This window comes from Diabrotica virgifera, chromosome 4 (genome assembly GCF_917563875.1).
Source record: "Diabrotica virgifera virgifera chromosome 4, PGI_DIABVI_V3a".
NCBI lineage: Eukaryota > Metazoa > Arthropoda > Insecta > Coleoptera > Chrysomelidae > Diabrotica > Diabrotica virgifera.
Window position 1 is genome coordinate 52962268 of NC_065446.1, and position 25481 is coordinate 52987748.

At 33.5% G+C, this 25481-nt stretch overlaps 2 protein-coding genes across 2 annotated transcripts; both read right to left on the minus strand.

The window, feature by feature from the left end:
- Nucleotides 1–3093: 3093 nt before the first annotated feature.
- Nucleotides 3094–4657, minus strand: LOC114325419 (uncharacterized). Its single transcript, XM_028273489.2, has 2 exons — nt 4554–4657; nt 3094–3633 (listed from the first exon to the last, which is right to left on the minus strand). The coding sequence occupies exons 1-2, from the start codon at nt 4618–4620 to the stop codon at nt 3203–3205; spliced, it is 498 nt and encodes a 165-aa protein (XP_028129290.1). The 5' UTR covers nt 4621–4657; the 3' UTR covers nt 3094–3202.
- A 7015-nt stretch (nt 4658–11672) lies between these two features.
- Nucleotides 11673–13392, minus strand: LOC114325420 (uncharacterized). The gene is made up of 2 exons (XM_028273490.1): nt 13252–13392; nt 11673–12175 (listed from the first exon to the last, which is right to left on the minus strand). Exons 1-2 carry the CDS (start codon nt 13316–13318, stop codon nt 11769–11771), a joined length of 474 nt encoding a protein of 157 aa, XP_028129291.1. The 5' UTR covers nt 13319–13392; the 3' UTR covers nt 11673–11768.
- Between the last annotated feature and the right edge of the window lie 12089 nt (nt 13393–25481).

Here is a 25481-nt window from a genome sequence, read left to right on the forward strand (position 1 = left end):
TTTTTCATATTATGATGGTACGTAATTACCGAGGACCAAAAATGCAAGCATCAGTTAGCCGATTACGATTACTTTGATTTTACGACCTTAATTTGGGGAAATGCAGATTGACACAAGTATGTTGATCCAAAAATGCTGTGAACTGCAGAGCTACTTGCCTCAAAGACGGATATTTGTCTGGCGATATAAAGGCAAAAAAAATTTGTATTGGTCGCTCTGGATTGAAGATATATATCCGACATTATTTTAAGTACCTCATTTTGCACGGAAATTAGCTGATTGAATCTAATTGAAAGTAATGGAGATTTCAGTGGCAATTCTTTTCATCTCTTCACAAGAAAATTGATTAGACATAAATATTACAATATCTGTGTTTCTTAAAATCAGCGAAGTGTATCAAACTTACTACGAACTGCTTGCAGCTCAGTCTCCTGAGTAACTCCTGGAACCTATCTAAAAAGTTTTCCACTGCTCAACCACCTCACATCTGTATGCAAAAGTAAATCAGAGTCGCTAGCTTTCAATTGCGCTTTAAAAAGACGTCATTGCAAGCTTCGCGCCCTGATTGAATTCACAATTTTTGTTGTCATCTTCATGACGTCTTTCATATTTAAAATTTTGGAACACAAAACTTGCTGGTGAATGATGCAATGAAATGAAAAAACGATGGAAAGTCATCGTTAGCTCGACACAGTGCTAACACAGTAACACATCCATTGTTAACTCCAGTCATGGATGGTGCACCATCTGTTGTAATACACACTAGTTTGTAAATCGGTAGCTCCTATTATTTTACAAAATTAAAAAACAAAACGTCGTATATATCTTCTCCGCAAATTTTTTCTTTCAGGGGCGTTGTTAACAATTCTTCTTTAGCCAACATATCAGAAAATACCATCCGAATAAAAATACACAACTGGGCGGTATCATTAATATCGGTTGAGTCGTCAAATTGCAAAGAAAAGTATATTATACACTTCATAGTATCACTTTTAACTTTGCTTTCCAAGTCTTTCCCATGATTTAGATACGTCTATAGAGCGTTTCACGTTAAGTATTGAACATTGCGGAGATAGCCGCATGCTAGTAACCGTTGGACGTTACAACGGGACTTCTTTGATAGCAGACATACTTAATCTCTTTTCCATTTGTATTTTTCCGTGAATCGCGATCGACTTCAAAAACTTTGGCGATCGAACGGTCGATCGCGATCGACTCTTTGAGCACCACTGTTTTAGAGGGTTTTTTGAGAATAAGTCGAAAAGTATGCATTTAATAAAAAAAACTGTAGATATCAAAATTGTATCTTTTAGTAACACTACTGTTTTAGAAACTGTTTTTCTATAATATTTTTACGACCAATATAAACCGAGATACAGCATGTTAAAGGTTAGCTTTTTCGTCAAATGCATAATTTAAAATATTCAAAGCCAAATAACGGGAAAACTTTGCATTTTTCCATGATAACTTACATGATTTTTGTAGCTCATAAAAAAACAAAGAGATTCGTTCCTTCTTCAATCTACTAGTTATAACACAAAAAGAGATATGGTAGGTAAAAATAGTTTGTTTTTTTGGTGCATGCTCAAATCAGTGGATTCAACTTGAAATAACAGAGAAACGGTCGATTTTAGGTGTATAATGCTACTATGCTACCAATACCTTTTATTGTGCTTGAAAAGTCCTTTCAAATAAGCAATATTAAATGTCAATTACATTCAAACTAAGCGAGATATGCTGCAAAAAATTGATGACTAACGAATTTTAAGAAAAAAATTGAGAAGTATATTTAACCCATCATTCACAAGAATTTAAATGCATCGTTTTCCTTCTACAATACATTTCACTACAGTGTTATTTTTATGTTCAAAAAGTTGAGCGGGTTTAAAATGAATGGTTTTTGAAAAAATTAAGATCAAATTATAGAGCGCATATTTAAATTTTCTTAAAAATCTTCTTTTCTCCATGTAACTTGAAAATAATAAGAGATACTGTTATAAAAAATAAAATCAAAATATTCATCTAGAAGAAACCTACATTTTTGTATGGCATCTTTTTTTTGGAATCTTTTATCATTTTCGAGTTACATGGAGAAATAGGAAGATTTTTAAGAAAATTTAAAAATGCGCTCAATAATTTGATCTTATTTTTTTCAAAAACGATTCATTTTAAACCCGCCCAACTTTTTGTACATAAAAAAGAAAACTATAGTAAAATGTATTGTAGAAGGAAAACGATGCATTTAAATTCTTGTGCATGAGGGGTTAAATATACTTCTCATTTTTTTCTTAAAATACGTTAGTCATCAAATTTTTTACAGTTTATCTCGCATAGTTTGAATGTAATCGACATTTATTATTGCTTAATTTATAGGTCTTTTCAAGCACCACAAAAGTTATTGGTACCATTATGCACCTAAAATCGACCCTTTCTCTGTTATTTCAAGTTAACTACACTGATTTGAGCATGCACCAAGAAAACAAGTTTTTTTCACTTACCATATCTCTTTTTGTGTTATAATTACAATATTCATAAAGGAAAAAATCTCTTTGTTATTTTATAAGCTACAAAAATGTTTTATATGGTTTTTTTTAGTTGGATGCATAGTTTTTAAGGTATTCGCAAAAAACCGTTTGAAAAGGTGTTATGTTTCAATGAAAATGGCCAATTTTCAACCAGGAATAACTCAAAAAGTACTGAGTTTTCGAAAAAAAATTATAGAACAGTTTTTGCTTAGTATTAGGTTCTCTAGCAACTTCCGTAGTTATTTAAGCAAAAAATTTTCCACCCCCGAGAAGGGGTGGGAACCGCCCCCAAAACAAAAGTACACATCGGCATACTGTAGACTTTGTTTCTTGTGCTATTCCCTACTTACTGTGAAAATATCACGTAAATCGATATAGTAGGATGGAATTCGGAGCCACATACCCTCATTGACTGCCCTAAGAGGATCGGCAGTGGCTTTCTGCACTAATTCTATATCATTTTAAAGAAAGAAAAGTGTTATTTTTAGACATAAATACAATAAAAATATATATTGCATTATTTACATTAATTATTGTTTATAGACCTGAAAAACTAAAACAAATCTACTTTTTTTGTGGAAATATGTTTATTGCAGTTCTATTTATAACAAAAGACAGAGTATCAGATTTTGTAATACATCTTCATTATTGTGTTCGCTTTGAGGTTTCATGCTTCTTTACGCTGGCACACCGACAGATGCCGTGGAGCAGCTGCTGTTAACACAGTCATTAAGAGCCGTCAGAGCAACATTCTTAACGTTAGCTAAGATGCATGTCTGTTCGTCGACCTTCTGTTCCAAACACTCCATATCTCTGCAACATTTTTCCAAGTCACCTACCACATCTGTCAGGTTACAAATTTGTGCTTGAAGAACAACTGTGATATTTTTTTCTGTGGCTACTAAGTTGTCGAGGTTTTCTTCCACTTTGCAGAGTTCGTCAAGTTGATACGTCACCTCAGTTGTTACATTTTTTTCGAGTATCACTGTTAAATTGTTTAGAGTGCGGTTGACTGAATTCAAATTTTGATTAAGCTGTAGTGTTCTGTTCCATATTTCCTCTAAACATTTTCTGCACGCACATGGGTCTACGTATACTGATTGGAAAGCTGAAATATAAACGCAAAATAAAAATGTGTGATAGTTACTTTCATTAAATTAAAACTTAGTAGGACAAATACAGAGTATTTGGAATGTTCGTTTAAAGATGGAGTAACTACAAATAAAGTGATATCTTCGGATGGTGAGATGATTGTGAAAAGTGAGAGTTTTAAATACCTAGGATCGGTATAACAGAGCCATGGGGAAATCGATGGAGATGCATTCAATAGAATTAGGGTTGGATGGATGAAATGGAAGGAAGCGAGCGGTGTGTTGTGTGTAAGAAAAATTCCAATGAAGCTGAAAGAAAATTCTATAAAGCAGCCATAAGACCGGGTGTGATGTACTAAACTGAATATTGGGAAGGTAAAAAGAAAGGAGAACAATTATAATATGTAATATACATATCAGGGGAAGTCTAGGTGTGGCACCAATTGATGCCAAAATGAGAGAACATAGGTTGAGATGGTTTGGTCATGTTCAACGTCGAGACGTTAATCACCCAATACAAAGAATTGCAGACCTCCGAGTTCTTGGAAGAAGTAGGAGAGGAAGACCAAAGAAGACCTGGGGGCAGATGCTTAGTCAACACGTGTCTGTAACGAAGATTAATATTGGTATGACACAGGATAGAAACTCACAGAAAAATGCAGTTAGGGAAGCCGATTCCACATAGGGATGATATTAAAATACTAGCCGGAACAAATTGGAAATAAATTGCTCAGGATAGACACCGATGGAAGGAGTTGGGGTTGGGAGAGGCCTATGTCCAGACGTGGACGATAGAAGGCTAAGAAGAAGAAGAATAAACTTATGGAGAAATGCAATTATGGAAGCCGAACCTACATAGGAATAATGGCAGTGAGAATGATGATGATTTTCATTAAATTGATATTTTTCTAGATAGTCATTTTTAGTAACTACTTACGCTGAAAATTAAGGGCCGAAGCTGAAATATATGCAACACAGCAAGCGAACAGTACAAAACACTTCATGATGGATACTGCTGTATTGTTGTTGGTAAACTGTAAATTTAATTTTGTTAACAAAGATATTTATATAAAAATTATATTTGAATAAGGGATTATGATATATAGATATTTTTATTTATTATTATAATTTATTTATTTAATGTGGTTAGTCCATGTGAAAATATTTATGTATCCCAACATGTTTTACTTCCGCAAATATTTTTAGAATCTCTAGCTAAATCTGGAGTTCAGATGATCAGTTTAAAAATATTTGTGTACGCATGATAATCAGTTTTATTTTTATTTTTTTTTTCATCATCATTCTCTATGCTTTTATCCCTATGGTGGATCGGCTTCCCTAACTGCATTTTTCTGTAAGTTTCTATCTTGTGTGATACCAATATCAATCTTCTTTACCGACATGTCTTGCCTAAGCATCTGCCCCCAGGTCTGCTTTGACATGATCAAATCATCTTAACCAATCCTCTCTCTTAATTTGAGATCAATTGGTGTCACCCTTAGACTTTTCGTAATATACTCATTCTTATATTTATCGTATTTTGTCACTCCACCCATCCATCTAAGTATTCTCATTTCCGCCACATGCATTCGATGTTCCCTTTTCTTTGTAACTGCCCAATAATCAGTTCCGTACATCATAGCCGGACTTATGGCTGTTTTGTAGATTTTTCCCTTCAACTTCATTGGAATTTTTCTGCCACACAACAAACTATTCGTTTCCTTCCACTTCATCCACGCAACCCTAATTCTACTGCGTGCATTTCCATCTGCTTCGCCATTACTCTAAAATACTGATCCTAGGCACTTAAAACTATTACTTTTCACAATGATGTCACCATCCAAAAGTATCATTTTATTTCCAGTAACGACGTCAGTATGTGAAAATATTTCTACAACATTATCTGATTTACAAGCTTCTTTAGCTTCACAATCCACCCTTTCGTTACCAATAGTACCGCTGCGACCTTTTACCCACATGAGAATTATTTTTTTTATTTTGCTGATTTACTTGCTACACTAAGATTTTTATTGGACATCCTTCAATCGCTTGAAAAACAGACTTTGAATTTGACATAATACAAACTGTTTGAACTGGATTTAGTGTGCACCATACTATACCCTATTCCACGAATATACACATGTGTTGGATTATTTCGACAACGAATATTTTATTGTGCAAAATATGAAGAACGAAAATAAAAATTGCAAATTACATTGCTGTTTAATGGAATAATTATTAGAGCCATTTACTTTCGTACTTCTTATGTTGCACACTGAAATATTTGTTGTCGCGATAACCCAAAACAGGCGTATGTTGGTGGAATGAACCATAGGCTTTTTTTATCGCCAAAGAGTCGGCGCTGTAAATAGAGAATGTATTCCCTAGTCTAAATTTTTCGACATGATTGATGTGAGAAACAAAAATGCTGCACCTCTTCCATCCTCACATTTGGAGCCATCTGTAAATATTTTTTTCTACGAGCGTGCAAAAATGTCTACTTTCGCGCACGCATTTTAGTTTAGAAAGTTTCACTTTTCCGCACGCGTGTTACTTTTCCGCACGCGGTTTTTACTTTTCCGCACGCGTGTTAATTTAGATATGTTAATATGGCCTAATAGTAATGAAAGTAATGAAAGTAATTATAATACATGCAATAAACTAATACTTAGATATTATTTACTAATTTATTTCAAATATATCTTATTGTGTTCCTGTTTTAATGAAATTAACGCGACAATTCGATGAAATAAAATTATTTTGACATAATATTCGAAAGTCAAATCGGTAGACAATAACAGTCGTTTTGAACCATCGTCCTGGAAACCAAGATCGTCGTCATGCTAACTAATTATATTGAAAGTTTGGTTTTGACAACCTTGTCAAAGAATTAATTTGTGTATGTATTTTCATATTAATTAAATTAACTGATTAAGATTTGGTAATTTTTTAAAGACTTTTAGAAAAATATTGTTCCTAACTCTTGCAGAAAGTCTCTTTTCCGCACTCGACTGCTTGCCGAACTCCCGCTTCGCTTCGTTCGGCAAACTGCAGTCGTGTGCGGAAAAGAATGACTTTCTGCACTTGTTAGGAAAATAACCATAGTTACAATTTTTTCCAAAAACATTCAATGTGATTGTGAGTATGCGGATATTTAAATGAGCGTTTTCTGTATATTCGGGGTATAAATGGTTGGCCGAAATACGATTCTTTGATAACTATATTCATTTATGGGATATTTGGAACAATTTAATATAAAAATTTCATCATGGTTGGTATTAATAAAGCCATCTGCCGAGGGAGGGAGGATGAAGAATTTCTAGTTCACAAGGTAATATAAGCTAGTTTAGGTAAAAGAAATACTCTAATAAAGATTTTTTCATAATTTGTAGGTCGCAATGATATTGGGAATATCTGGTGCCTGTAGAAGAGAAGAATTATATAATATTACTATGAATGACATCCAACAAACCGATGGTTTAATGATTGTAAAAGTACCAATACAAAAACGAACATCCAGCGTACTTTTACAGTCGTTAATAAACCAGACGATAAAATTCCATATTTAGAAATTCTGCAAAAGTATATAAAACTTCGTCCATTACAAGTAAAATCAAATCATTTGTTCTTAAGATACGCCAAAGGAAAATGTTGTGCTCAAGTAATAGGGAAAGGGACAATCGGGGGCTGGCCTTCTCAAATTGCCAAATTCTTAAATTTGCCTAATCCCGAGAACTATACTAGCCATTCGTTCAGGAGGACATCAGCAACGCTTTTGGCTAATAAAGGTGTTGATGTCCTCGGATTAAAGCGTCATGGCGGTTGGCGTTCATCGACAGTGGCAGAAAGCTATGTAGAAGATTCTCTTCAAAATAAAATAGATTTTGCCGAAAAAATATTGCGCAATACTAGTAATAGTACTAATGTATGCGATTCTGCAGGAGTTTCTGTTAGAAGTGAAACCACAGCCCAAACAAGTGAGATTTCATTAAATAATTTAGCAAATTGTACCATAAGTTTCAATATTAATAAATAATTCGTTAGTTTTCTTTTTTCTTTAAAAAAATAAATTTAAATTAAGAGATTTTTTAACTCGACGGTAAGTGAATTACTTACCGTCGAGTTGGAGTACTTACTGTCGAGTTGGATTACTTACCGTCGAGTTGCTAGTAAATGTCACCTACTGACGTAAAATCTGTCACGGTAAACAGTCAAAAATGATCAATCGTGCACAGAAATATATTTATATTATGAAAGAGACTTATGAAATTGGTACATATTATGTACAGTTTTATTAATACCAATTTTTTCCATCTTTTTTGCTAAAATATTTAGGTCAACCAGTTCATAAGCGCCTGATAGATCTATAAATAAACATAATGAAAAACTTATTTGTGTATCTGAAACTAAATGACTCACAGCATCAATTGTTCCTCGTCCTGTGCAAAAACCATATTGCATGCTTGGTAATAGGGACCTACCTATTCCTGTATATATACCTGTATATTCCACAAAATTTCTAATCTAAATTTAATTAATCTTTCGAATGTTGTGGTGACACATGATATTAACGAGATTGAACGGTATGATGATGGAATTTCTGGATCTTTATAAGGTTTAAGTAAAAGGCAAAGCATAATAGTTTTATAGCAATCAGAATATTTTTATTTTCTCCACCAATCATTGAATAATTACAAAATAAAAAATTTAGCAGAATATGGATAATTATAAATTATTTTATAATAGAGCCATCTAACCCAGGAGCTGCTGTGTTCCGATTATTTTTAATCACTAAATCCAGTTCGTTCATTGTGAAAGAAGTAGATAATTCGTCTTCATGATTAAATGGAAATTTGTTATTAAATGATTTTACTACAAAATTACAAGCAGAAGGAGGACCTATTTTGTTTAGCATTTCCTCTATTAATTTTTTTGAAAGACGATTTTTGGGACAATGAAGATTTTTATTATTTGCAGCTTTACGAACTTCCAAATTTCAGTCAGTGGTGTTGTAACGGTGTCGAAGACAGCCATGCATCACCCTATATGTGCGAACTTATCGTTCCCGATATTGCAAGTGTAATGTTTTTTCGTTAAAGAACTGTTGAATTTTACCATCTATGATTGTGATTCTACCATCTATAGCCCGCACTTTACTCTCGCCGAAGTCGATCGAGGTTCAACAAGTACGAGAGTGTAGACGGCCACCTTGTCTAACTTTGCCTAACTTCGTTCTACTTCCGAAATCTGTCGGTCTGGTCAAAGGGATCTTTGTCGGTATCGCACCGCTCTTTGTCGGTATCGCATTTCGAACGAGTGTGTAGAGAGGGTACTTCGGACTTCGGTCAACTTTGGCGAAGTAACTTCGCCGAGAGTGTACAGCCCGTTTTAGTGTCTCAATGTTGTTTACTTGGAGGTTCGCCGACATAGAGCTTAATTGCTTTTGGCGACAGTAAAACTATGGAGTGTTTATTTTATAACCGATAAAAGAGATACGAGGTTCTGAGTTTGGTCAACAAGTCGCAGCTGCGATAGTGATGACGTTGCGGTTATCGCGAGAAAACCTTGGGCTGGAAGAGAGTGAACAGAATTTTGCTTGTTAATCCCTATTTACCAGGAAAGAAATCTCAGCCTTCCGAAGGCGTGATTAGTATTTACTTTAATTTTTTCTATTCGTTGTTGAGATGAGGAGTGGAAATTGGATAATTTTTGATTGGTTCAACCTGACATGGTTGAGTAGGGTAGAATGATGAGAAATCGAATAAGTTTTGGTTTGGAGCTATTCTGAGGGAGAGATTCGACATCAGTTCTGGGGAGTCTAGAGTAGAAGTCAGGTGTGCTTCCGTCGGCTTCGGCGGAGACAATTGAATGGAGATACATACTTAAATGTATTTAGTATTTAGTGCAGTTTAGTTATAAAATGTTCGCGTTTTTCTTATTTTCATGTCGATCTGCAAAGATAAATGGAAGCGGGTTTCCTATTATAGTCCGGGATCCCAGGCACATTTTCTTCATTTTCCCTAATTTTTCCTGAGTAGCTTCGTTTCATTGAGGCGCCCAACAATCTCCTGTACGAAAATTTTCGTTTGTGGTAGCTAACAGGGGTAGCAGGAATAAAGTAGATATGTTAATTTGACGATTCTAAAAATTTTGTTACTAACTGGGTTTTTTTGTTAATTCTCAAGATAATTGTCTCGATCAATAAAAAAAATTTTTTTTGTCCTACAAAATGCAAGATCTTATCAAAGAGTCCCCCTCTTCAACATGTATCATTAACGAGGTCATGAAAAATAATTACTACCATTTGATTTTTTCTGTTGGTTAGTTAAGGGTACCCCGTCAAAATAGCCCCGTCAAAATAGCTCCGACAAAATAGCCCCGACATAATATCCCGCACACAAAATAGCTCCGACAAAATAGCCTGCAGACAAAATAGCCGCGGAATAATAGCCCGCCGACAAAATAGCCCCGACAAAATAGCTCCGACAAAATAGCCCCGAAAAAAAGCTCCCTTCAGAAGTCATCATGAAATAATTACTTAAAAATACAGTTTTTCGGAAATGGTAATTATCCTTTATTCAGATGTTTATCTTAACCACATTAAATAAAAATTGTCTTTTCAGAGAACTCGAGTCCTGTCTTTCCTACCTCTTGGAAGTTTGAACATTTAAGTTAGCGAAAATCAATGTTAATTTATGATATAAACATTTTTTTCTGTTTTCGGGCAACAGTAAAATGCATTTTAAAATAAATAAATTAAATACATTCTTCCTTTTTGTCAAATAATTTAAATTAAAAAAAAAAGTTTTTGGATACCTTGTATAAATAATTATGTAATTGTTTATAAGAGGCTGTTTTAGCCGGGGCTATTTTAGCCGGGGCTGTTTTGACTGGGGCTATTTTGTGTGCGATCTATTTTGTCGGGGCTATTTTGTTTGCGGGCTATTTTGTCGAGGCTCTGTTGCGTTCGGGCTATTTTGACGGGGCTTTTTTGACGGGGCTGTTTTGACCGGGCTATTTTGACGGGTCACGTTAGTTAAGATCTATATAATTGAACACCCACGTTGTCCTACAAATTGTTTGGTCCATTATTCCGGTCCTCCAATTTATTTTTAAGATTATTATTTTCTGCTATTTAGAGCTGAGTTACACTGGTACAAGTAGGCATGCTCACAGCATTGTTTACAGTGCTTTAGCAACGAATATAGACGAGTAGGCCTTTTCATCACATTTTTTTGTGCGCATGACAGTTCTTTTCGGACTAGCTATACATACTTGTTCTTTTGTAGGACATGATTTTATTTGGATGAAAAATACACTTACCTATCACGTGATACCTTTGTCCTACAGTTACTAATAAAAAAATGGTCTTGTGGTATTAACAACTTTTGAACGTAGGACCAGGACAACGTACCACACAAGTTGTATGACAATGGGGGTGTTAACTGATATAATTATTAACTAACCAACAAAAAAAAAATAAGATGGTTAGTAATCATTTTTAATGACCTCGTTAATGATACATGTTGAAAGGGGGGACTCTTTGATAAAACCTTGAATTTTGTAGGACAAAATCTTTTTGTTTTCGGTTGATCGAGATAATTATCTTGAAAATTAACAAAAAACAACCGGTTAGTAATAAATTTTTGAGAATAGTCAAATCAACATACAGTCGGAAAAATGAAAGAATACCCATGAACGAACATATAAAACACGCTGTATTTTCCTGTCACCGTGTCACAAAGAAAATTGCTTAGCGCAAGTACATGTAATAATAATTATTACATGTACTTGCGCTGGCCAATTTTTTGTATGACACGGTGACAGGAAAATACGGCGTGTTTTATATGTTCGTTCATGGGTATTCTTTCATTTTTCCTACTATATTTCATGTCCGCTACGCTTGTTGGCTACCACAAACGCAAATTGTTGTAAGAAAAAAAGTTGGGCGTCTTATCAAAATGAAGCCATTCACGAAAAGTTAGCTTGTTAGTAATAAATGGTGAAAATGGGCCTGTGATCCCGGACTATTATGTTTATCATTAAAAACAAAAAATTTATATTGTGTACTTTATTTGTTATTGACGATGTAGGTGTACAGTTTTTACAAAAGAAATTGTGTTAAGCGAGCATGATTGGTTTACAGTTCATTTTATTGGGGAGCAGCAGGACATGAGTTTCCATTCTTACAATCTTCAACTTTCATAACAACACTTAGAATATTTATAATTTGAGATTGTTGTTGATCGACATCATTATCGACGTCATCGTGTAGATCATGGCAAACTTCTTTGAGATTGTCTATGATGCATTGGAGGGCTTGGCTTCCATCGGCAAGTAAACGATTAATGTAGTTCTTAGTTACAGTTAGTGCTGCTAATTCAGCCGAGATGTCTATTAGCTTATCTTCTTGTCCTTCAAGAAGATCATCGAGTTGTCTAAGCTCTATTTCAAGAACAGAAATATCAATAAGGGTTTGATTTAAAGCTTTCTCTTGCTGGAGGACATCAGCATAAATGGTTTCTAAAGTCTTTTGGCAGTTACAAACATGTTGTTGATCTAAAAATTAAATAATACAGTAGAATCATTTACATACATTTATATTACCAACATAAGATATGCAGATGCCACCGTGAATATGGCAAGCTCTGCTGAACACCTCCAATTACTACTAAACAAAACAAGCAGTTTTTGTGAAACTGAAATATATGTAATAAATATGAATTAAAAATAGAAAATACATGGTAATAACTAAGAAAGCAAATATACAAACAGACATACATGTGAAAAATGTACCACTGGAAATGGTTCATAAATACAAATACATAGGAACCTGGATTTCAGACAATAATGAACAAACAACGTAAACAAGGGCCAGGATAGAAACGGCAAGAAATGCGTTTGTAAAAATGAAAACAATTCTCTACAACAAAGACCTTAGCTTAGCACTGAGAGTAATAGCTCTGAGATGCTACGTGTTTTCAATACTGCACTGCAATATCGACTTGAAATCTCGACATTGAAGCAAGACTACATAAATAAGCTACAGTTATTTGAGATGTAAATACTGTTACAGGGGCATGCTTAGAATAGCATTGACACAGAAGAAAACGAACACGGAAGTTTTGCGAGAAATGGGTAAAGAGTACGAAATAATAAACACAATAAAAATAAGAAGGTTACAATATCTGGGACACGTAATGAGGGGACAGCGATAAGAAATGCTAAGACTGATAATACAATGAAAGATAAGAGGAGGAAGGAGCATAGGAAGAAGGAGAGTGTCATGGTTGAAGAATTTAAGGGACTGGTTTAGATGCAGTTCTATAGAACTCTTTAGAGCAGCGGTGGATAGAGTAAAGATAGTGATGATGATATCCATCCCCCAAGTGGCACTTAAAGAAGAAGAAGAATGTACATAATCGGCTAAAAGCCGTTTTACCTGCGATATCACCATATTCTTGGAACAAATTATATATATTTATAAAAAAAAACTTTGTGGTACTTCTTCGAGTTTTTTGTACTTTGTAATTATATAGGTATTTTACCTGTAAAAAGTTTCATTTTAAAAATTTATTATAATCCAAGAATGTGGTGCAATCGCTGAGATAAATTGGAAAATATAATGCTCTTACTTTTAAGCTGAGATCCAGAAACGTAGGCGAAGATATAAGCAATAAAAAACAAATACAGATACTTCATTTTGTGTGTTCTGGGTGAAGTACTTGGTTGAACTGTAAATGGTCCTTTATTTCAATTGGTATTTATACAAAAAATTGTTTATATGTATTTTTAATACGTTTTATTGTTGTATATTAAAATGTATTTATATACATAATATTTGTTTAAGACAATATCAACAGGAATGATGTAGACTAAGGGATTAAACATTTTATTTTGTTAAATGCTCTAAATATTTTGAAAAGTGAGATTTCGTTTAATTTAAACGAACAGTAAACCTTGTTCATTGTTTCCGGAATCAAATATTTCTTAGTACACAAACAAGTTATATTGGTTAGATATTATATTACATAGGATTAAACCAGAATGGTTGAAATAAGAAATACATTTTACATTTGCTTTGCTCTTTTGATTTCCAATCCGGAAATAGTTCAAAAAGAAATCCAAAATAAACGATGAATGACCAGGTTGTGAATTGCTTTCTTGTGCCGTGTCTAATTTAAGTATTTGTTTATATGGGATTAAGCCACAATTATTGGTGTAATTAAAGTTACATTTTTAATTAACTAATGTTTGACGTAATTCGTGAGCAGTGAGTTACAAGCAGAAAGCTATAAACACAACTTACCAACGATAGCGCTAGTCAGCGACTTCCAGCAAGCGTACGATAGAATAAAGAGGAAGAAATTAAGAGGCGCTTGAGGAATTGGGAGTTAGCAGAAAGTTACTTAATATGATATATCTTAATGAATACAGAAAACAGAGTCAAAATAAAACATCAATCATCTGAAAAATTTATAGTAAACGAAGAAGGCAGGGCGATCCTTTTTCATCATTACTCTTCAACTTATGCCTAGAAAAAATAATGCTAGAAGCGAAAATCAATAGAGAAGGACTCCTATATCAAAAAAGTTTTGGCATTTGCGGATGATGGGGTGTTGTTGGCGAGAGGAAAAAAAGAGCTACAGGAGATATAGATATAGAGAGTACATATAATAGTAAAAGCAGCGATGAATATGGGACTGTATATAAATGAAACTCAAACAAAACACTCAAAAAATTTAATTCGTAATATTGATTAACAGTGATTATTGAATAGCATTTCGTTGTAACAACAATTTAATTTTTTGTTTCAACGAACTTTTAGACATTGACGAATGTATTTGGTTATTGTCACAATGATTGAATAATAATTGTGAAAATAACTAGAGTACATGAATCAATAACACTCAATTTATTCAGCCAATAACTTAGTTTCGTATATTTAATAAATAATGTTAAATCTGGCAGCAACTCATAATCTTGATTTCGTAGATGACAAGCAATTACCATGGTTTATCGTGACAACGTACATATTTCATTAAAACAATGTACAAATGTTGTTAATATAGAGTAATATATGATTATTGCATAGATGTAAACTGATTGTTGTGGCAACGAGTGCATTAATCAATCTATTACTGCGTTTAATAACCACAATCAATGCGTTCATGGTGACAATAAACGTAGTTGTTGAGACAATAAATGTTTTGCTTGACCATTTGAAATGTAACGACTTTTTCAAATTAAACTTATCTTAAACAAGTTTTTAGATATGTAGGGAAATGTGTCGGGTGGGCGGTCGGCCATGTTGGCCGCCATTTTGAATTTGAAAATGTCAAATTCCGTATTTTTGTTTACCTATCGTTGAGCTTAGTTTGAGTTGAATTTCATTCATTTCGGTCAAAATTTGCAAAAATGGGCTCTAAATAACCCCCCTATTTCGGCCCCCCTTTGAGAGGTCTTTTTTTAAAGCTTAGTTTCTCGACAAAATTCTCTTAAACTTACTCGTACCGAATTTCATCAAAATCTGTCCGGTAGTTTTTGCTGGGCGGTGGCGACATACGTACGTACGTACGTACATACTTCCGACATGTTTTTTTTATTTGCTTTTTAGACTCAGGGGGACTCAAAACGTCAAAAAAAAGTGAAATCTGAAAAAATTTTTTTTGCACGAATCCTATAAATTATACTATACTACGTATATAGTACGATAAAGTAAAAATTAAAAAATATAAAAAAAAATTTAAGAAACGCTTTTCTTTAGTTACGAGTGACTAAAATTAAAAATATTATAAAAAAAATCAACTAAAAAGCAAAAAATAAAAAAAAATTGAAAAAATTCTACACATTTGTCAAAGAAAAGCGTGGCGCGTCTTAAGAATGTGTTAGATCTTTTCAATTTTTTTTTATTTTTTGCTTTTTGGTTGATTTTTTTTATAATATTTTTAATTTTAGTCACTCGTAACTAAAGAAACGCGTTTCTTAAAAAAAATTTTCATATTTTTTTACTTTTTACTTTTTAGTCTTACACTTTTCAAACATTAAAATATATCGTCATGTTTCTTAAAATATGTATAAAACATATTATGATGTACTAACATGAAAAGTAGTCAGAATCGGCAAAAAAATTGAAACTTTATTGTTTATTTATTAAGCATAACGTAAAAAATTAACGTAAAAAGTGAAATTATGTATAGTTCATATCATTAGCTACAATCCGTAAAAGTTTCAAGTTTTTACATTGTAAAAACAAGAGAATTTAAGCATTTTCCATTAAAATCGTTTTTTTTTATTTAAACAATTAATATACATAAATGTAGGATACATAATATACATAAATGTGGAAAATGATAAGAGGTCAAAGAGCAGAGATGAAGGAATTGATAGAAGTAAAACATATTGATACAAATACATGGACAACTTACCTAAAAAACCTTTATCAAACAGCTAATCACAAAGAACTGGAAACACCACGATTAGAATCGGATGAGAAAACAGAAATTAAAGAGGAAGATATAAAGAACGCCTTAAAAAAGATGAAAAATCGAAAAGCTCCTGGGAAAGATGGAATAGCTAAGGAACTTTTAAAATACGGAGGAGATAGACTTCACAAAGAACTGAATATCCTTATAAGTAAAATAATAAATACAGGAAGAATTCCAGAAGAATGGAGAACCACTCAAATGATAGCGTTATTTAAGAAAGGTGATAGGGCAGACCCCAGTAACTATAGAGGGATAAATTTACTGAGCACTATACTGAAACTCACAACAAAAATACTTATGGAGAAAATAATGGCGTGCATAAATATATCGGATGAACAACAAGGATTTAGAAGTGGAAGATCATGTAACGATGCAGTTTTTGTGATACGGCAAATAGCGGAGAAATCATTAGAATATAACAAACCAGCCTTTTTCTGTTTCATAGACCTAGAGAAAGCGTTTGATAGAATCCAATTAAAAGATGTGATACACCTTCTATATGAGAAAAATTTACCACTGGATATCATAAAACTGATAGAAAACATATATGTAAGAAATAAAATAGAAATGAAAATCAATGGAATAATAACAGAACCCATAGAAACAAACAGGAATCAGGCAAGGAGATTCACTAAGCCCTCTACTGTTTAACATAATATTGGATGCAATAATAAAACAAGTGAAGAAAAAAAGAGGGTACAAAATGGGCAATAGAGAGATAAAAATACTCTGTTACGCTGATGACACCGTGTTAGTAGCAGAGTGCGAAGACGACCTACAAAGATTATTGCACGAGTTCAATATTAACGCAAAAGAAATGAATATGAAAATATCAGCCCAAAAAACAAAAAGCTTAGTAATTGCCAAAGAACCAATAAGATGCAAATTGGAGTTAGACAATCAAATTATACAACAAGTAATGACTTTCAAATATCTGGGAATTAATCTATCAGCCGACAACAATATCGAAGAAGAGGTAAAAGACCAAATAATTAAAGCCAGTAGAACGACCGGATGCCTAAACGACACAATTTGGAAAAACAAACACCTAAGATTGGAAACAAAGGCCCGAATATATAAGTCAGTTATTAGGCCAGTTATGACTTACACGGCCGAAACAAGACCAGATACAAGCAAAACACGAAGACATCTGGAAACCAACGAAATGAAGATCTTAAGAAGGATTGCTGGAAAAGGACTACAGGATAGGGTAAGAAGTGAGGAAATCAGACGCATATGTGGAGTAGACAATATAAATACCTGGGTAAAGAACAGAAAAGAAGAGTGGAATGAGCACATAAGCAGGATGTCTGAATCAAGGATAGTAAGAATAGCCAGTGACAAGTCACCGTTAGGCAGGAGAAGTATAGGACGCCCAAGGAAAAGATGGAATGACAACTTAGGGGCAGAATGAAAAGCACCGTTGAAGAAAAACAGGCAGTACTGCCTATATAAAAGAAGAAGAAGAATATACATAAAAAAATTTTTTTATTGATTATTCGTGTATTGTTCCCGCGAATCTATATGTCTGCAAATTTTCATTCATTTGCATTGGAGAAAAGGCACTCAAATTAACGTCTAATGATTTGACGCAAACTATTGAACTAAATAAAAGCGTTTAAAAAATAGAGTATTTAGTGCATTCGTTCTATATGAGATAAAGGATGCTTTTAGCTATGTTGTCGGAGGAAAAAAGAAAAAAGTACGTATTGCCTTGAAATCGCCCTATTCAAACTAAGTTTTGAATGTAATGAAGAGCAGCTTCGAGTACCTTGTTTGATTTTAAACTCGAGTAAAGCCATTCGAGAAATTTTGCTATTGACGTTCAATTAAGGACGTTTAATTCAAATAAGAAAATTGCGTTTTCCAGATCGAAAACAGAAAACCATTTGTGTGTACTTTATTTGAACAATGACTTCGATAAGGGATGTATTTAGAGGATCTTAAGGAGCCGAATTTCTATTAAAAAATGTTTTTTTTTTAATTACAGTTTTTATAAAACGTTTATAAATAAATTTTATAAAGATAGTGTTTAGGATTAAAAGAACAGAAAAAAGTTAAAAAGGGTACCCCCTGTTAAGATAGGTAAACTGTCCTCACTGGCAGAATAAAGTTTTTTTTGAATTTTTTTATAAAACAAAGCAATTAAACCTTTTTGTAATCGAAATAGAAAATAGAAAGATAAAAATACAGGTGTATGGCTCGAATTGTTCCTTCGTAACCATGAATTATTGTTCTATCATAATACTAACGAAATCTTGATAGTAGAGGGCCAGCAGATCGAAAGAGTAAAAAAAGTACATTTACCTAGGAACACTTATAACAGAAAATAATGACTTCACTGCAGAAATCAAAGTCAGAATCGAAAAAGCTCATTCTAATTTTATGAAAATTAAAAAGGTCCTATGTAGCAAAGATTTAACATTAGCTCTTAAAGTACGCCTAACAAAATGTTACGTATACAGTGTACTATACTATGGAGTGGAATCATGGACGTTAAATGTAGAGACAATGAGACGACTTAACGCCTGTGAAATGTGGACCTATAGAATAATTATGAGGGTTTCCTGGGTAGATAGAGTTACGAACAACGAAGTACTAAGAAGAATAGGTAAAGAGAAGGAAGTTGAACTTACAATTAAAGAAAGAAAACTACAGTATCTCGGACATGTGATGCGGGGCGAGAAGTATGGCATCCTGCGACTCATAATGCAAGGAAAGATAGATGGCAGAAGAAGCATCGGAAGAAGACGAATTTCATGGCTGAAGAACTTGCGAGAATGGTTTGGATGCAGCTCAAAACAACTATCCATCATATACCATCAGTCTAATGTGCCACATACTCAAAGTATTTCTAAAGATTATTCATCGTAGAATTTACAAAAAGTTGGAACAAGACATTGGACAAACTTAGTTCGGATTTAGAAATGTTCAAGGAACCAGAGAAGCATTATTTGCAGTAAATGTGCTAATACAGAGATGTTTGGATGTAAACCAGGACATCTCATCTATGTCTGCTTTCTAGATTATAACAAGGCATTCGATACGGTGAAACATAATCCGTTAATAAAACTACTGAGAACAAAGAACATCAACACACGGGATATAAGAATAATAAATAATCTGTATTATGAACAAGAAGCTGTCATAAAAATAAATAATTTAAACACCAATAAAATAAAAATCAAACGAGGCGTTAGACAGGGCTGTGTGAAATTGAAAATGGTTATTCATTTTTGTTTTACTTTACTCTGATTGAAGTACGAAGGGAACTATTCTCGTTGGAACTTTACCGCGCTGAGCAGATGGGACGTGAATTATAAATTGTAAAATTCCCTCATCTTCCTTAGTCTCATCCTAACATCCGTTATGGCTTGCAAATTGCAGAAGCCTCGGAGGTGTAACCAGAGAAGATTCCCATTGTTTTTAGTCTGGTGGGATGTAGAGTAACATTATGTTATTTTATATTATGCCATTAGATTGAAAACTTAAGTCTTTTGATAGCAGTTGCCGCTAGGGCATCTATGCCATTTCGTTCGTTGCGATCCGTGACTGCACGCCTGGGTTTGTTTTAGTGGGATCAGGGAGAGCAGCATATGTTCCTCCTGATGAGAGACTAATAAGTTTCGAAACCGGTAGAGGTGCTTGCGGCACTCTCTGATTGGACCAGAATATGGCGCGGCTGTAGTTTCGTGCTGCAATGAAATTGAAAATGGTTATTCATTTTTAATATACGTAAAGAATTATTACACCTCGTCTGTTTACCACCATATTTTAACCTTTTAGTATCATCAAATACAGCTTGCAAAAGTTCATAACACGCATTTCTTATAAAACCGTAGAATCCTATAATTGTTTTTATTAGTTTTTATTCTGATGCACAATAGTCGGTTACAGTTAGTTGCCAAAAATATTTTTGAAAATAAATGTTGAAGCCAAAGTGAAAAAGGCTGTTAAGCACTCAACGAAGATTATAAAATCTATTTATATGTGTTGTTTTTTACTATTTTTCAAAATAAATACACAATATTATTAAATATACATCATAGAGTTAAATATAAATAAACTGATGGTTATAAGCATCTGTTGGGTGAATTCGAGTGAGAAGCAGTTGGAGATAATTTGTCTCCTTCCGAAGGAGGTTAAAGGTTAACAACATTAAAATGTTTACGGTACTATTTGTGAGCTAGTTCAATTAGAAAAGTTGCTATAAAAACAAATATTAAGATACCCGAAGGGGTACAACTATTATGAAATTCTTCGGGGCTTCGATATGTCTGCTACATATATAGAATCTCTCTGTCAACACCCGACGGACCTTTTATAGGTAAGGCTTAAATAAAGTGACACAAAAGTCTCATTGCAAGAGTAAGTTCTGCTGAAGCGGTCTTACTGTGCTAAGATTAAACCTGTATGATCCTAACTGGGGTCATTGAAACCTGTTGGAGGCAGACATAGATTCCCGCGGGGCCACCATTCGACTTGTGTCCTTTGTAGAGGCGCAAGAGTCATCCACCTCTGATTTCTTTTCTGGGCCATATATCTTTTACTTTTGCCTCTTTGTCCGTCTTATTCCCACGACTTTGTGGCAGTACCAGTATGACTGTGTTATTTGCCATTGCTGTAATTCCTATCGTTTGCAAGCTCCCTAGACCATTGCTTATGAAATAGTGTTTATGCAATACACATTTAACGGTTAAATATTGTGATGTGACTATATGGTGCTTTGTGATTACGACTACTCTCTGTGTAGTAAATGCAACCCATGTCTTCTCAGTTCCTCCTCGTGTGCTTATTTGGTTATAACATTTTTCACACCTGTCCTATTGTCTAGTATATCTGTAGGACGTTCCTTTTTAGCCATTTCAACACGACGTATCGCTGATAAGAACTCCCCCACCCAGTTTATCCTAGTCCTACTCATCATATTCCAGACCATGGTCTAGTAGTATGTCTTTGTTGCTGTATTCCGTACTGCTGTATACACCTGTATTCCGTACGTCCAAATTGGCTTGAGTATGGCATTGAACGCTAGTAGTTTATTTCGGAACGACAATTGGGACTTTCTTCCGAGTAACCAATAATATTTTCTATATGTGGTAGCAAGGTGTTTTCTTTTTTTTCCATATAGGTATGAGTTTTCCAGGTGAGTCTCTTGTCCATATGTAAACCTAAGTACATCTACCGTTGGAAAGTAGTATCTACCGTTGCAGTTGGAATAGGGCTGTTTCACATTATAAGAATTTTTACCGTACGATGGTTGAAATTTACATAGTCGCTCGAGCAATCATATGGAATCTTTCTCCCTTCACCGAACGTTTCAAGCGGTAAAAAGGGAAAAATATTCCATATGATTGCTCGTGCCACTATGCAGATTTTAACCATCGCACGATCAAAATTCTTATATGTAATGTGAAACAGCCCTACTTGAGCTTCCTTCTCTCGTACAGTCTAAAACTTGTTTCGATGAAAAAAAGTATTAAACATTAAATATAAATTAAAATACCCATATTAAATATAAATCATTTAGAACGCATATCATGCATCTAGACAATCTAGAGATATTATAAAATTTGCCAGTTTTTTATCGTATAAGGAGATAAGCAATTCTAAAAATAACTTGTACCAGAAAAACAGTTTTGTAAACAATATTGATATAACCACACCTTTAAAAACATAAGATTAAGATTATTTTTACATGTTTTATGGTATAAATATTTGTCGATTGAAAGGAATACTTAATAAGTGCTCTATTTTAAGAAAATATTTTAAATATAAAATTTTCTAGTAATTTTGTAATGTTTTAGCTCCCTAAATTCGGAAATATTTATATTTTTCTTCATGTTGCTTGCATCTCTCTTTCCTGGTATTCCTCTTTAGTTTTTAACATGTAGCTTTCGTTAGTTTTTAACCTCCTATGTAGGTACAGAGTCCATTTACCTACCAGTTTTTGCTCCGGTTTTAGAACCGCTTAGATTGAGATGAAATTTGGCACATGCCTAGCTAACATGTCAAGGTAAAAAAGTGATATTGTGTCGATGTATACTTTTGCCCTAGGGGTGAGTACCACCCCTTCTCGGGGGTTAAAAAACATACGTTCAAGATAAATCCGGAAATGGATAAACTGACTAATTCTAAGCCACTTTTGTTTCCATTTAGTTTTTTTTCGCAAAGTCAATCCTTTACGAGTTATTTGCGAGTGAATATGTTCATTTTTCAACAAAAAACACGTTTCTAGACGGTTTTTCACAAACAAACCTAAAAGCAAGTATTTTAAATATTCTTAGCAAAAACCTAGCTTATAAAAAACTGAAAAAAATGGTGCAGGTATTTGTTTCACGTTGAAATATACGATTTGGAATTTTACGAACAAGAACCTACTTTTCATTAGCTACAACTCTGCTTCTACCAGATCTACAGACTTAATACATACACCGTTTTTTTTTTCATTCTTTTATAAGCTATATCTATTTTTGACAAAAATATTATTCGATAAAATACGTACTTTTTGAGTTATTTGCGAAAACCGTCTAAAACCTTGTTTTTTTTTGTTGAAAAATGAAAATATTCACTCGCATATAACTCGAAAAGTATTGACTTAGTAAATACATTTTATGGAACAAAAAAAGTTGGTTCGAATTAGCAGGTTTATCCATTTCTAGATTTATCTTCAACGTACCTATGTTTTTTTCATCCCGAGATTGGGTGATACCCACGGGGCAAAAGCACATACCTCTTTTTTTCTTTGACATGTTAGCTATGTATATGCCAAATTTCATGTCTATCCAAGCGATTCTATAAAATTCAGAGGTTTTTCAACATTTTCCGTGAGTAAATGGACTAATCTCACTTATATTTACTGTGCGTTCTCTCCTGACCTCTACAGTTGGTAAAGCTGTCTGGTGTTGTAAACCAAAAGCCTAGGTACATTTTATTTACCTCTGCATGAGGTACTAAACTAATTCCCATAAGTGTTCCAATTCCTCGAATTATTTTGTATTGGTTGTTAAGAATATGCTCTTCCTTGTTTTTTAATTCTTATAGTAAACAGTTAAGCTTATAACCAGCTATAAATACTTAATGTGATATTATCACCTTAACCGTCTTTTTGTTCTGCCATTAAATCTTCTTATAATGGTTTTGAATGGGTTTGAGGTCGATCCTATTTTAAGGTTGCAAGACATGGACGGAAAGCCACAACGTTGATCAAATTAGAATCGTTTGAAAGTGGTGTTCCCACCTTATTGTAAGAATATCGTGGGTCTCGTTGTCTTGTAAAAGTCCAACGAAAGTATTCTCAGAACGATGGACATTGAACTGCCAGCTGCTAAACACCATATACCCCAGTCAATGAGAGAAAAAACAGGTTATTACCTCCGAATTCTATCCTACTGCATGGTGAAATTTAGGGAACAGCTTCTACTTACCTCCTAATTTAAAGTCTACCCTATATACACTGGCGCTTTTATCTTGGGGCGGTTTTCACACCTCCTCAAGGGTGGAAAACTTTTGGTTAAAATAACCACGGAAGTGGCTAGAGAACTTAGTACTAAGCAAAAACTGTTCTATAAGTTTTTTTTCGAAAACTCAATACTTTTTGAGTTATTCGTGGTTGAAAATTGGCCATTTTCATTGAAACAACACCTTTTTAAACGGCTTTTTTGCGAATACCTTAAAAATATGCATCTCACTAAGCAAAAACTGTTCTATAAGTTTTTTTTCGAAAACTCAATACTTTTTGAGTTATTCGTGGTTGAAAATTGGCCATTTTCATTGAAACAACACCTTTTTGAACAGCTTTTTTGCGAATACCTTAAAAATATGCTTCTCACTAAAAAAACTAAGTATATAAAACATTTTTGTAGCTTATAAAAAAACAAATAGACTCGTTCCTTTATAAATATTCTAGTGATAATACAAAAGAAATATTCAGCTTGAAATAACAGAGAAACGGTCGATTTTAGGTGTATAATGCTACCAAGCCAATACCTTTTGTAGTGCTTGAAAAGACCTTTAAAATGAGCAATATTAAATGTCGATTACATTCAAACTAAGCGAGATATGCTGTATGTAGAATGTATTTCAAGAAAAAATGAGAAGTTCATTCCCTCATCCACCAGAATTTTGTAAATTTTTATCTAAAAAAACTACATTTTGTATGGTACCTTTTTTCGTATCTCTTATCATTTTCGGGTTACATGGAGAAAAAAGGAAGATTTTTCAGAAAATTTAAAAATGCACTCTATAATTTTGATCTTCTTTTTTTCAAAAACCATTCATGTTAAACCCTTGCAACTGTTTGAACATAAAAACAACATTATAATAAAAGGTATAGTAGAAGGAAAACAATGCATTTAAATTCTGGTGGATGAGTCGTTAAATGTATTTCTCATTTTTTCTTAAAATACATTTGTCATAAATTTTTTTGCAGCATATTTCGCTTAGTTTGATTGAAATCGACATTTGCTATTACTCATTTTAATGGTCTTTTCAAGCACTACAAAAGTTATTGGTAGCATCATACGCCTAAAATCGACCGTTTTTCTGTTATTTCAAGTTAAATACACCGATATGAGCATGCTCCAAAAGACAAACTTCCCCTACCATATTTCTTTTTGTATTATAACTATGTAGAAGATTTATAAAGGAACAATTGTTGTTTTTTGATAATCTACAAAAATGTTTTATTTAGTTATTTTAGTTAGATGCATAGTTTTTATATATTCGGCAAAAACCGTCCGAAAAGGTGTACCTAATTTTTTAATGAAAATTGCAAATTTTCAACCACGAATAACTTAAAAGTATCGAGTTCTAACAAAAAATATAGAGCAGTTTTTGCTTAGAAACAGTTTTTGCTTTCGTTATCCATTTCCGTGATTATTTTGACCAAAAAATTTTCCACCTCCTTGAAGGGGTGGGAACCGCTCCCAAGATAAAAGCGCCATAGGAAATAGGGTAGACTTTGTTTCTCGAACTATTCCCTACTTACTGTGAACATATCAAGTAAATCGATGTAGTAAGATGGAATTCTGAGCCAAATGCCCTCATTGACTGCCCTAATAAAGAGAAGAAAAATTGGAGTGCTTTGAATACATAATAATTAGAGAACCCAAAACTATTTACTTTGCCTTTTCATACACGGAAAAGTTGAAGCAAAAGATGGATAGTGCGTAAAAAGATATCTTGGCTACGCAATATAAGACAATGATGTGATATAATAGCTGAAGCACTGAAGCATTATTTCGCGGAGTTGATACAGAAACTTTTCAAGAACGTATAAACATGATGCTAGCCTAGCCTACGTTTATCACAGATATATCACTAAAAGGAGAAGTATATCTTCTCCACCCCCGTCTATCTGCGGTAGACTCCACTCT